At 38.2% G+C, this 13,100-nt stretch overlaps 1 protein-coding gene across 14 annotated transcripts in view; it reads right to left on the bottom strand.

Annotated features, from left to right (window-relative positions):
- Positions 1–13,100, bottom strand: part of SPAG9 (sperm associated antigen 9) — a 147,291-nt gene that overhangs the window by 51,682 nt on the left and 82,509 nt on the right. For all 14 annotated transcript variants that reach the window (XM_039476103.2, XM_039476105.2, XM_074388585.1 and 11 more), the window contains 3 exons: positions 9,328–9,535; positions 8,328–8,427; positions 2,325–2,446 (listed from right to left, as the gene is read on the bottom strand). In XM_039476103.2, coding sequence (XP_039332037.1) covers positions 2,325–2,446; positions 8,328–8,427; positions 9,328–9,535 — 430 coding nt within the window. The remainder of the gene's footprint in view (positions 1–2,324; positions 2,447–8,327; positions 8,428–9,327; positions 9,536–13,100) is intronic.

Genomic DNA, 13,100 nt, shown 5'->3' with positions numbered 1-13,100 from the left:
CGCCTAGGCCTCCCAAAGTGCTGGGTTTACAGGTGTGAGGCACCATGACTGATAGGATATTATTTTAAATCGATTTAAAAGATCATAGTTATTTCTAAGTACTATGTGACTTCTAAATACTTTATAAGAAAAGAAAAGTTTGGGGCCACCAACCTTAAAAGTTATATTACTCATTACTGCATTATGAGTTAACACAGTGTACAAATTATATTCAAAAGTACTTCATTCTTAATATAAACAGGCAGCATAAACGAATTTTGTAGGGTGATGTATATTGATTCTGGTGAATTTTACTGTACTGAATATAAATTTTTAAATTCTTCTAACATTTTTTCATCTGCCCCTCAATTTTGCCAGGTAGCTAGTTTCTTAAGCCAATTATGTCATAAAAGAAATCTTTCAGGTATAATTTGGTGTCAACTAAAATTAAAATGTAATATTAAATATAAAAAATAGAGTATTCCTTAAGAATTAAACTTTCTTAGCCCTCCTTGAGAAATGCAATTCATTCAATTTCTTCCAAAGTTTTACTTAAACTTTAATGGTGACAATCCCTTTCTGTCTAACTATATGTACTTATATACTTTCAATCTCTCTTTTTTTTTTTTTTTTTGAGACTAAGTCTCGCTCTGTTGCCCAGGTTGCAGTGCAATGGCCCAGTGTCAGCTCACTATAACCTTCACCTTCCAGGTTCAAGCAATTCTCCAGCCTCAGTCTCCTGAGTAGCTGGGATTACAGGCCCATACCACCATGTCCCACTAATTTTTGTATTTTGAGACGGGGTTTCACCATGTTGGTCGGGCTGGTCTCAAACTCCTGACCTCATGATCTACCTGCCTCGGCCTTCCAAAGTGCTGGGATTACAGATGTAAGCCACTGCACCTGTTCTCAATCTCTCTTACTAGATATTTATTTATTTATTTATTTATTTTTATGAGACAGGATATGGCTCACTGTAACCTCTGCCTCCTGGGTTCAAGCCATCCTCACAGCTCAGCATCCCAAATAGCTGGAACTACAGGCATACTCCACCATGCCTGGCTAATTTTGGTATTTTTTGCCATTTGGTATTTTTTGCCCAGGCTGGTCTCTAACTCCTGAGTTCAAGTGATCCACTTGGCTTGGCCTCCCAAAGTGCTGGGATTACAGGCATGAGCCCCTGTGCCCAACCTAGATAGATATTTAGATAGAACTTGTGTTTTCCTCTAAAAACACTTCACAATGTCAAGGACATACCTGGTAATCAATAAATTTAACATAAAATAATGCAAGCAATGTCACTCCACTCCAAAGTCCTAACAATTTACAAAACCTTTTGAGAAGTGTAGTCTGTACTATAATTATACCAAGAGACACAAATTTTTTTGTAGCTTAGTATCTCCAAAGTTATATATTTTTAATTCTACACAGTTTTGAATTTCTGTTGTGTCTTAAGTTACAAGGAAGATATACCAAAACTAATTCATATGAGCCAGTATCTTGGACTGAAAGGAACTTTAGAGATCATCTAGGGCAGGGATTGGCAAACTTTTTCTATAAAGGGTCAGACAGTAAATATTTTAGGCTTTAGGTTACAGTTGCCTACTCAACTCTGCTGTTGGTAGGCAAAGGCAATCACAGACAATAAGTAAATGGTGGTGGCTGTATTCCAACAAAACTTTATTTACACATACACACAGGAGGTCGGCTGGATTTGGCTCGTAAGCTACAGTTTGCCAGATTCGTGAACAACAGTCCAGCTCCTTCATTTTAAGCACAAAGAAATTAAGGTCCAAAGCTATTTGGCAAAGGTCACCAGATAAATAGTGTAAGAACCAAACGCAATATTCTTTTCAAACCATGTATTCTACAACACAAACTTTAAAATGATAATATTTCCCACAGAGCTGAAACATAATATACTCTGTGAAAACTTAGAAAAGTCAAGTGTTATAATTTCTTAATTAAAGTCAACAGAATGTAATGAAATTAATCTAAGTCAGAAAATAACTAGGCATCAATCCATACACACACACACATACACACCCCACCATGTTTGTATGTGTAGTTATCTGTTTTGGAATATAGCAGAAGTTCAATAAATTGTGTTGCACGAATTCAAAATATAAATTTAAATGCAATTCAGTTTTAAGCATACCCATAAGCAAAGGTGCTTTCATTTAAAACTTTCATGATCACAGGCATATGTTCCCAATAATTATCTAAAAGGGCAATAACCGTGTACCACTGAGCAGTTGGGGTCATTTTAAAAGACTTTTCAATTAAATCATTTTAAAAATCAATTTTAAAAACAGTATGATACTTCTTCAGATGAGCTATCATACCTAGTAAATCTGCTCCTTCATCCACATCTCCTATTAGGCCTGAGCCAGCTGAAGACAGTTCTTCAAAGAGAGATTCTGTATTGCGATCAAAAGCTTTGTTCTCTATGCCTTTGGTGGGAGTGCTATGTAACAAGAACAACAAAACCAAATCAACAAATGACAAAGACTTTTTTGACAGTGTTAAAGTGAATACAATAGGCTAAACTATACAGGAATTTCTTACCTATAATTTACATTTACTAGAAAATGTAACTTAAAAAGATTTCTCAAAGGCTTCCTAAGAAGTTCTCACTAAGCTCCACAGAGATAGCTAGTGAAGAAATTACAGTATGTTTTTGTTGTGTGACCCCAGAAAACACAAGCAATAATGACAGCTCCTCTGATCTATACCAGGTGCTGATCTAAGTGCTTTCCATAGATCACCTACGTGAAAAGAAGGCAATTATGTATGTAAAAGATGGTTAGAGAAACATTTCTCATAGTGGCAAAAATTAAAGACCTAAATCACCATTAATAGGGGACAGATGAGGGAAGTTATACACATATAAAGTTAAAAATTTTAGCTTTACGATTAAAAACATAAATAGAGCTTTATAAACTAAAGAAACTCATTGTACAAAGGTTTTTTTTAAAAATCAAGTTGCAAAACTGTGTATATACTATATGCCCTATTTTGCTGGGGTGTATAGGGGAATGGGGAAGTATACATGTTTGTGCCTGAATACTGTATTAATAGAAAAAACTCTGCAGATCATTTCTAGTTAAATATGGTATAGTGAGCATAGTATCACCTAGTAACTCAGAAACTCAACTAAAATGAAAGCGAAGAAATTAAAAAGATATACACCCAAAAGGACAAAGAGAATAGAAAAAGAAACTATAGCAGATAAAATGTGAATAAAATTCTGTAAGATGGAAAACAGATGGGCAAACAGTAGAAAGTGATTCAATAGACCAGAGCAAGCTGAAACCTAAGCCACTGGGGTTTAGGGAGGAGGTCAATATGCTGCCAGAACCCCTGAAAGACCTAGGACTTGAAGGTACCAGAAACCGCAGGGAAAGCATGCAGGGAGGAACATGAAACAGACGGACAGGATAAAAAAAAAAAAACTGTGCAAGAGGCAGTACAGGACCTAGATACAATCCTCCAGAATACTGAGACCTCCCTTCTCTTGGCATAGCTCCCTGAACAATGGAAGCCAAGTTTAAATGTTATAGGCAGGAAAGTGGAGAATCAGCATTATTTACTTAAGTATGAGTAAAACAGCCACAGAGTCCTAGAAATCTAAAGACCTCTATTATAAAAGAAAGAGCCCAAAACAAAGACGATGTGACAGAGACACTAAGAACAAGACAATGCAGGCAGCAGCAATGACAAAAAAACCAAATAACTCAATTTCTTCAGAAGAAATGTTGCATTAGTAAAACAGCAAGATGGTATAAAAAGTACCAACCAAGAAAAAGAACTTCGAAAAAAAAAACAACGAGCGTTTTTTAAAAATCTGCCAACAATGAGTACAAAATAAAAAAGATAGGAAGCAGGGAAGAAAAGAAATGACAGTCATTCCAGAATGTTCAATACATACCTAACAGGTGTTCCAGAACAAGACCAGAAGTAACAAAAATAAGAAAGAGAATTTCTCAGAACTGGAAGATAGGAATTTTCAGATGAAAAAACTTATTTCATGTAAGAAGATACAAAAAGCAAAAAGACCCCCACACCAAGCACAGCATCATTAATTTTTTTAAAAAAATCAAGAAAATGACAGTCTCAAAAGATTTCAGAGAGTATATAAAAATAAGAAGTCAAATACCAACACCCTGAACTCAACATGAAAATGAAGCAATGTCTTTGCAATTCCGAAATAAAAAATCTCCCAACCTGTAGTTCTTTATCTAGCCAAACTATCAAGTATGTCTTCTTATGAAATTTGTCACGTTCAACCTCACAATGATTTAAAAAAAATTTTACTTGTATGTACCTTTTGCCCAGAAACCTAGGAAGGTTAACATTCTATCAAAACAAAGGCATAAGTTAGAAACAGGATGATGTGGGATCCAGGGAAACAAAAGATACAACAGAGGAAAAAGGTGAAAAGAATTCCAGGGATGAAAGTGAGGGCATATTCCAGAACCAGAGCAAACTGACAGCAGTCTCAATTAAAGAATGGGAATAGAAGGCTGCAGGAGAGTGAGCGTTAGGAAACAGACAGGTTTTGTGTTTGGTCATATTGGCAACTTTTACATTTATGAATTGCATAGTGTCTGCCAATGATTTAGTGACAGGTCCAAAGAAACATAAGGAAAAGAGGCCGGGCGCGGTGGCTCAAGCCTGTAATCCCAGCACTTTGGGAGGCCGAGGCGGGTGGATCACAAGGTCGAGAGATCGAGACCATCCTGGTCAACATGGTGAAACCCCGTCTCTACTAAAAATACAAAAAAATTAGCTGGGCATGGTGGCACGTGCCTATAATCCCAGCTACTCAGGAGGCTGAGAGGCAGGAGAATTGCCTGAACCCAGGAGGCGGAGGTTGCGGTGAGCCGAGATCGTGCCATTGCACTCCAGCCTGGGTAACAAGAGCGAAACTCCATCTCAAAAAAAAAAAAAAAGAAACATAAGGAAAAGAAACAAAATAACCAAAAGCTTTATTAATTTCAGAAGAACAGAAAGTTGTAAAAGAAATTAAATGGGCCAGGCACAGTGGCTCATGCCTGTAATCCCAGCACTTTGGGAGGCTGAGGTGGGCAGATCACGAGGTCAAGAGTTCGAGATCAGCCTGACCAACATGGTGAAACCCCGTCTCTACCAAAAATACAAAATTAGCTGGGCATGGTGACGGGCACCTGTAATCCCAGCTACTCAGAATGCTGAGGTAGGAGAATCACTTGAACTTCAAAGACTTGAGAATCACTGAGGGGTGGAGGTTGCAGTGAGCCGAGATCGTGCCACTGCACTCCAGCCCGGGAGATAGAGTGAGACTCCATCTCAAAAAAAAACAAAAAACAAAAAAAAGGAAATGAAATGTAATTATACTATAATCTGTGACTAAGTAGAATTGCAGATTAATTTTATAGTCATAATGATGTAAATAATATTACCAGAATCTGAAATATAATAATATTAGGAGGATAAAAGGATGGTGGTTTAGGCATTATATCCTCATCTTCTACTATAGAAAGCCAACAGCTAGCATCACAGCCTTTTTCAACCAGGGTTCTTACTTGATCTACAGAATACAGAAAATGATTTAAGTGACTATTTTCTCCATTCTCCCAAGGGAAGTATATACCTAGAGTCCTATTCTAGATGCATAGGAGCAACGCTAATTCATTATACACAAGGGATGTTTAGGGCATTAGGACTACATTTTCTCACAGAATCTCAGCTGAAAAGGGGAGGAATGAAGGAGGAGTAGCACAAGCATGTTATTTTAGCTATCTGAAGAGAGACAGCATGAGAGAGAGCTAAGAAGTGATAAAGTCATGCACCCTTTACCCAGAAAGCTAGTAAGGATATATGCTCTGTCAAAACAAAGGCATAAATCAAGAAGCAGGGTGATGATGTAGAATCCAGGAAAAACAGTGGTGACGGAATGAGAACCTGTCTGAGAGACAGACAGACAGACAGACAGACGGACAGAGGGTTCTGGATTTGAATTCCAGGTCCACCTCTTGTTAGCTTGGTAATCTGGGACAAACTACTTGAACAAGTTCTAAGTCTCTTTATTTACAAAATAAGGATAAAAACATCTACCTCATAAGGTTATAATCAGGATCAAATTATATAAGATCATGATGAAAACAATAATATTAGTTAACATTTATTGAATGGGGCATTTTGCAATGATTTATCATATACTGATTCATTTAATCCTCACAACCATCTGATGTATTAACATAATGCTGTTTTCTAGATGAGAAAACATACCTAAGATTCAAATTCAAAACAGGATTTGAACCCATGCAGTCTTACACTAGGGTCTATGCTTTTAACCGCTACAGCATACTGTGCAATGCTTAACATGGATCAATAAATCTCATGCATTCTTATAGTCATTAATTAGTTAAAAGATAAACTTTATGGAAGAAATGAAAAGAAAGGCAGTAGCTCCTATCTGATATTCTTGAGCATCAATGTATTCTGGATAATCCTGATTAGGATGTATCTAACCTCCCAGTACTTTGGGAGGTAGAAGGGGGCAGGTAACTTGTGCTCAGGAGTTTGAGACCAGCCTGGCCAATGTGGTAAAACCCCGTCTCTACTAAAAATATAAAAAGTAGCCTGGTGGGGTGGCGCACACCTGTAGTCCCACCACTCTGGGAGGCCGAGGCAGATGGATCACGAGGTCAAGAGATCGAGACCATCCTGGTCAACATGGTGAAACCCCATCTCTACTAAAAATACAAAAATTAGCTGGGCATGGTGGCGCGCGCCTGTAGTCCCAGCTACTCGGGAGGCTGAGGGGGGAGAATTGTTTGAATCCAGGAGGCGGAGGTTGTGGTGAGTCAAGATCGCGCCATTGCACTCCAGCCTGGGTAACAAGAGTGGAACTCTGTCTCAAAAACAAAACAAAATAAAAAGGGGTGATGTCTAACCATTTTCTTCCTACCACTAAGCAGCCTTCCCATGTAAAATGAGACTAATTTCTTCCAATAATCAGATTATAGTTCTCAAGATGGAAGTATATTCTCCCTTCCTGATCTGGGGGAAGGTACGAAAGTTTGTTCAAACTTTTTTGTTTTGTTTTTTAAATCACGTTTATTTAGCATATGTACACATAAAAAAGAAACTGCCTTCTGAACACACCTGCAGAAAACATGCACAAACCCAAGGTATGTGTTGGGGGAGGGGACCCAGCCCCAGTCAGGAGAGGGCTAGACTGAAGTGTCAGGCAGGCTCGAGTCTCCTGACACTGGCCCTAAAATAAGCATGCTCTATAACCAAAGGTCTGTTTCATGCCCTCAAAGTAGCACTGCAGCCAGCCCAGCCAAGTCCACTCTGTTACTTCCCTTCACTCCTGCTTCTTGGTCCTCAAGTTACAGAAACTATAGGATATGTCTTGGCTGTCTTTTTTCCCTTATCTGCTATAGTTCGAATGTGTACCCTATAAAATTCAGTTGTTGCCAATGTGATATTAAGATAGGACCTTCAAGAGGTGATTAGGCCATAAGGGCTTCTCTCAGGTTAATAGGACTGGGATCCTTATAAAATAATGAGGCTTTATCCAGTGTTCAGGGCTCACTTGTCCTTCTGCTATATAAGGACATAGAGTTCCTCCCCTCCAGAGGATGCAGCAACAAGGCACCAACTTGAAAGCAAAGAGTAGCCCTCACCAGAAAACTCACCCTGCCAGCACCTTGATCTTGGCCTTCCTAGCCTCCAGAACTGTGAGAAAATTAATTTCTGTTCTTTATAAATTGGCCAGGCGCAATGGCTCACGCCTGCAATCCCAGCAATTTGGGAGGCTGAGGCGGGTGGATAACGAGATCAGGAGTTTGAGACCAGCATGGCTAACATGGTGAAATCCCATCTCTACTAAAAAATACAAAAAAAAAAAAAAAGATTAGCTGGGTGTGGTGGCAGGTACCTGTAATCCCAGCTACTCAGGAGGCTGAGGCAGGACAATCGCTTGAACCTGGGAGGTGGAGGTTGCAGTGAGCTGAGATCACACCACAGCACTCCGGCCTGAGCAACAGAGCAAGACTCCGTCTCAAAAAAATAAATAAATAACCAACCCACTCTGGTATTTTGTTATAGTAGTACAAAATAGCTAAGACACCATCCTTCCTACTCATGCACCTAATCTGTGATGCTGCAAAGGTAACATTTTACAAAAAATGTAAACCATGTACAGTGTCCAGTTTCAAGAAGAGGAATTAGAATCTAATACCAACATTTCTTCAACGAAACATCTGAATCCATTTTATCCAGTCAGAGACCAGAGAACAGTGTTTATGGGAGTTTGGGGGAGGGAAGATGTCTTCATCTGACATTTATTTTACCTTGAACCTTTATATCCACTGAGATCTTTGTCCATATCCAACTCAGGAGTAGATTCAATGATCGCTTGAACTTCTGACTTCTCTTCATTTTCAGCAGAGCCTTTAAAAAGGACATGATGAAACAAACAAAACATATATTACATAGTACCCCAATATAAAAATCCCTGTTGTTTTTATGGTATCATCTGAACATTTTTCAAAAATGTACAAGACTGGGTTTTAGGAAACACAGCATTAGACAGTATGTCATATGTTCCATTAACAGTTCATATCAAAAACTAATAAGCAACCAAAGAAAGTTTGCCTTTGTGTTTCGTGGAACAATGCAGTGTATCCAAGGTCCTGCTTTCATTCCTATTTAAAAGATGGAATTTAAAGAAACTAAAGACAAAGACTAAACTAAGATAGGGGACAGAAACGAACTGTCCTCCTGTCTTTTAGACTCTCAGACCTGGCCCGCAACTCCTGGCACCAATAGTTTCTCTCCCAAGACTATTAAGCATTACCTCTTTTTAAGCTTATTTACAACTGAATACAAGTAAGTACAGTCTCCTCTTGGTATCCATGGGGGACTGGTTCCAGAACCCACCAAAATACCAAAATCCATGGATACTCAAGTTCCTTATATAAAATGGCATTGTATTTGCATATAACATATTAATATCCTCCCATATACTTTAAATCATCTGCAGATTACTTATAATACCTAATACAACATAAATGCTATGTAAATAATCGTCATACTGTACTGTTTAAGGGACAATAAGAAAAAAGAATATGCATGTTTAGTATAGGTAGAGCTATCTTTTTTTTTCAAATATTTTCAATCTACAGCTGGATGAAGCTATAGATGCAGAACCACAGATACAGAGGACCAACAATATCTGCCTATTTTATAAACACAAAGCAGGCAACACCTGCAAAGACATATTTTCTCATACCCACATTATCTGGGTTTACTGAATACTTTCCTAATAAGTAAAGAACTAGGGTCACTCACCAGTAGATACATTTCTAGTTTCTTGGGCTACCTGTACTTCAATGTGTTTGCTTATCTCTGACTTATTTGGTGTATCTGTAATCTTCACAAATCCTTCGTTTTCTTCCTTTAATGGAGTATCGGGAGGAATTGTTGCCACATCTGAATTAGCTGTTGATGCTGGAGTGGTAGCTTTAGATCCGCCTTGGCTAACATCAGAAAGCTCATCCTAAATAAAAATAATTTAGAATAAAATTTTAAATGACATATTTACTCTAAGCCACATTAAATGGGGTAAGAAATAAACCTACTAGAGAAAGTTCTTTTTTTTTTTTAAATAAACACAATAAAGAGCCACTGATTATCAATAAATTATCTCTCTAGTCCCTCTGCAAATAATTGGGAAATATTTAAGTAAATCACATTTTTTTCAGATGGGATTTTTCTAAACAGAAAATTTGAAAATACAAGAATTATTACCAATAAAACTATGCATTAATGTCCACATCATTCTCTGTAATAGCTGCTCTAAAACAGCAGGAGAATAACCAAATTCTTAATCTCGGCGTTTCTTTGTAAAGTGTTGTATTAAAACATCCTGCATCTAAATCCTTTGAAGTACTTAAGGTGCTTGCTAAAAGGGCAGATTCCAGCCACACACATGCCTGTAATTCCAGCTGAGGCGGGAGGATCCCTTGAGCCCAGCAAAAAAAAAAAAAAAGGAGAGAGAGAGAGGAGGGATTAAGGAGGAGAAGACAGAGTCTATGTCCAACTCCAGACTTAATGTACCAAACTTTAGGCATTGAGAATAGGTAACCGCAATCCAGATGAGTTACATACTCAATGAAATTTGATTACTATTATAGGATCTACACATAGGTTTCAAGAGGTATGTGTAGACTGAAACTGTATGCAAAAATTTGTGTACAATGTGTTTTTCTGCGAAAAGAATCTATAGCTTTTATCAGATATTCAAAGAGGTTTGCAGCTTCAAAGTCAATAAAAGCAATTGTCCAGTGGCTATCAAGAATGAAGATCATTTGGAGCAACCAGGTTTTAAAAAAAGAGAACCTGACAAAAAGTTTACCATCACCACCACCACCAGTAATAATAATAATAATAATAATAATGAGGAGGAGGAGGAGGAGGAGGAGGAGGAGGAGGAGGAGGAGGAGGAGGATTAGGGTAAATTAAGTGAATTTATCATTCACTAAATGCATGACCTTGGGTAAGTTACATATTCTTTCTATACCTTTATAATCTATAAATAGAGATAATGATGTCTACTTCATAAGGTTACAAATTATTCTACATTATGGCTTAGCAATGTGTTTCACACATACTAAGTATTTAAAATATTAGCTATTATTATAACATAACTATTTGTATAATTATAAATATATAATTATATTTTATTTATAATTATATTTATAATATTACAAATTATATAAACTATATATAATTCCCTTAAGGGAGTATTAGTAGGAATTATTGCCACATCTGAATTAGCTGTTGATGCTGAAATGGTAGCTTTAGATTCACCTTTGCTAACATCAGAAAGTTCAACCTACAAATAAAAGTAATTTAGAAGAAATTTTAATTGAGTAATTTATTACTAAATTGAGTAATTTATTCCAAACTACTTTAAAAATGAGTTAAGAAATACTTTTTTTTTTCCCCCAGCCTGGGCAACCTGGCGAAACCTTGTCTCTACTAAAAATGCCAAAAATTAGCCCAGCATGGTGGTACATGCCTGTAGTCCCAGCTACTAGGGAGGGTTAAGGCATGAGAGTCACTTGAACCCAGGAGGCAGAGGTGAGCTGAGATTGTGCCCATGTTACAAGAATTCCCATTCTTTTTTTTTGTCTTTTTTAAGACAAGTGCAGTAGTGAGAAGGGGGGAAAGAGTAGAACAAGGAGTTCGATCTGTAACTGACTGAGAACAATCAAGATAACTCACTACTTTCAGACTAGCCATGAATTCCCATTCTTAAAGGTTTCAAAGCTAATACACATTTAAAAATATAAAATAAACAAACAGTCTATGTTTCTGATAAACAGTGTTGATGAAAGCAGTTAAAACCCATTAAGACCGTGGATTCAGAAAGCCCTAGAGAATATTGAGTTCATCTATATGAGAAAGTGATATGCCTTTGAAACTATTTTGCAAATAAATAATTTTAGGTCAATCCGGAATTGTCATTTACCTCTAAAACATAGAGACATTATTTCTTCTTCCTCCTTATTATTCCAGGCCCCTCACTCCCTCCAAGAGCCAGATTATTTTCACCTTAGAAAAAATTATATTTAGTAATTTAAAAGTTCCCAACATATAAAGTGTGGCAAAAGTCCACCTTCCAAAATTCATTTGTGGATCTGGCAGCATGAAATAAAATAACCAGGAGACAGTCTAGACATCATTAGGTGAAAAGGAAAAGAAAAAAAGAAAGAAAGAAAATAACCAAGAGAGAGCTGAACCTAAAACAAGAAAAGGACCGTGATACCTCAGCAATACCAAGGTTTCAGGCTACAAGGAAGTGGTGAATCAGGATCTACTTAAAAGAAAATGATGTTGCCGGGCGTGGTGGCTCAAGCCTGTAATCCCAGCACTTTGGGAGGCCGAGGCAGGTGGATCACGAGGTCAAGAGATCGAGACCATCCTGGTCAACATGGTGAAACCCCGTCTCCACTAAAAATACAAAAAATTAGCTGGGCGTGGTGGCACGTGTCTGTAATCCCAGCTACTCAGGAGGCTGAGGCAGGAGAATTGCCTGAACCCAGGAGGCGGAGGTTGCAGTGAGCCAAGATCGCGCCATTGCACTCCAGCCTGGGTAACAAGAGTGAAACTCCGTCTCAAAAAAAAAAAAAAAGAAAGAAAATGATGTTTTAAATTTATCCTAGACTATCCAAATAACATGAGATTTGCTTATCTGTAACTTACTTCCCTCTTATACTTACCGCATAAAAATAGTTTACACTCTTTAAAATAGCTCATTGTGTGGGCTGTACTTCTGACAACTAGATCCCAGGGATACAGCATGAGAGCAGAGAAGGGAAAAGCTCAGATTTTAGGGAAACTGGGGTTTTTTTTGTTTTGTTTTTTTGAGATGAAGTTTTGCTCTCGTTGCCCAGGCTGGAGTGCAATGGTGCGATCTTGGCTCACCACAACTTCCACCTCCGAGGTTCAAGTGATTGTCCTGCCTCAGCCTCTGGAGTAGCTGGTACTATAGGCATGCGCCAACATGCCTGGCAAACTTTGTATTTTTAGTACAGATGGGGTTTCTCCATGTTGGTCAGGCTGGTCTCGAACTGCCGACCTCAGGTGATCCACCTGCCTCAGCCTCCCAAAGTGCTGGGATTACAGGCATGAGCCACTGTGCCCAGCCTCGAAACCATTTTCATAAGAGGTCTTTCTCCTTGGTATCCCAGGCAGTGGAGACATAAAGCTACTAAGATTAGCAGAAAAGCACTTTGATGGCAAATTGGCCATAGCATTTGGCCAGCGGTACAATATTCTTGTACTATCCCTCACTAACTGCTTCCAATTAAAGATACAATGAGACCAAGTGCAGTGGCTCATGTGTGTAATCACAGCTCTTTGGGAGGCCAAGTTGGGTGGATCACCTGAGATCAGGAGTTTGAGATCAGACTGGCCAACATGGTGAAACCTTGTCTCTACTAAAAATACAAAAATTAGCTGGGCATGGTGGCGTATGCCTGTAGTCCCAGCTACTTGGGCAGCTGAGGTGCAAGAATCACTTGAATCCAGAAGGCGAAGGAGGTTGCAGTGAGCTG

This window comes from Saimiri boliviensis, chromosome 17 (genome assembly GCF_048565385.1).
Source record: "Saimiri boliviensis isolate mSaiBol1 chromosome 17, mSaiBol1.pri, whole genome shotgun sequence".
In the NCBI taxonomy this organism is placed as follows: Eukaryota; Metazoa; Chordata; class Mammalia; order Primates; family Cebidae; genus Saimiri; species Saimiri boliviensis.
Note: the sequence above shows the minus strand (reverse complement) of the source record. Positions and strands in the feature narration are given on the sequence as shown.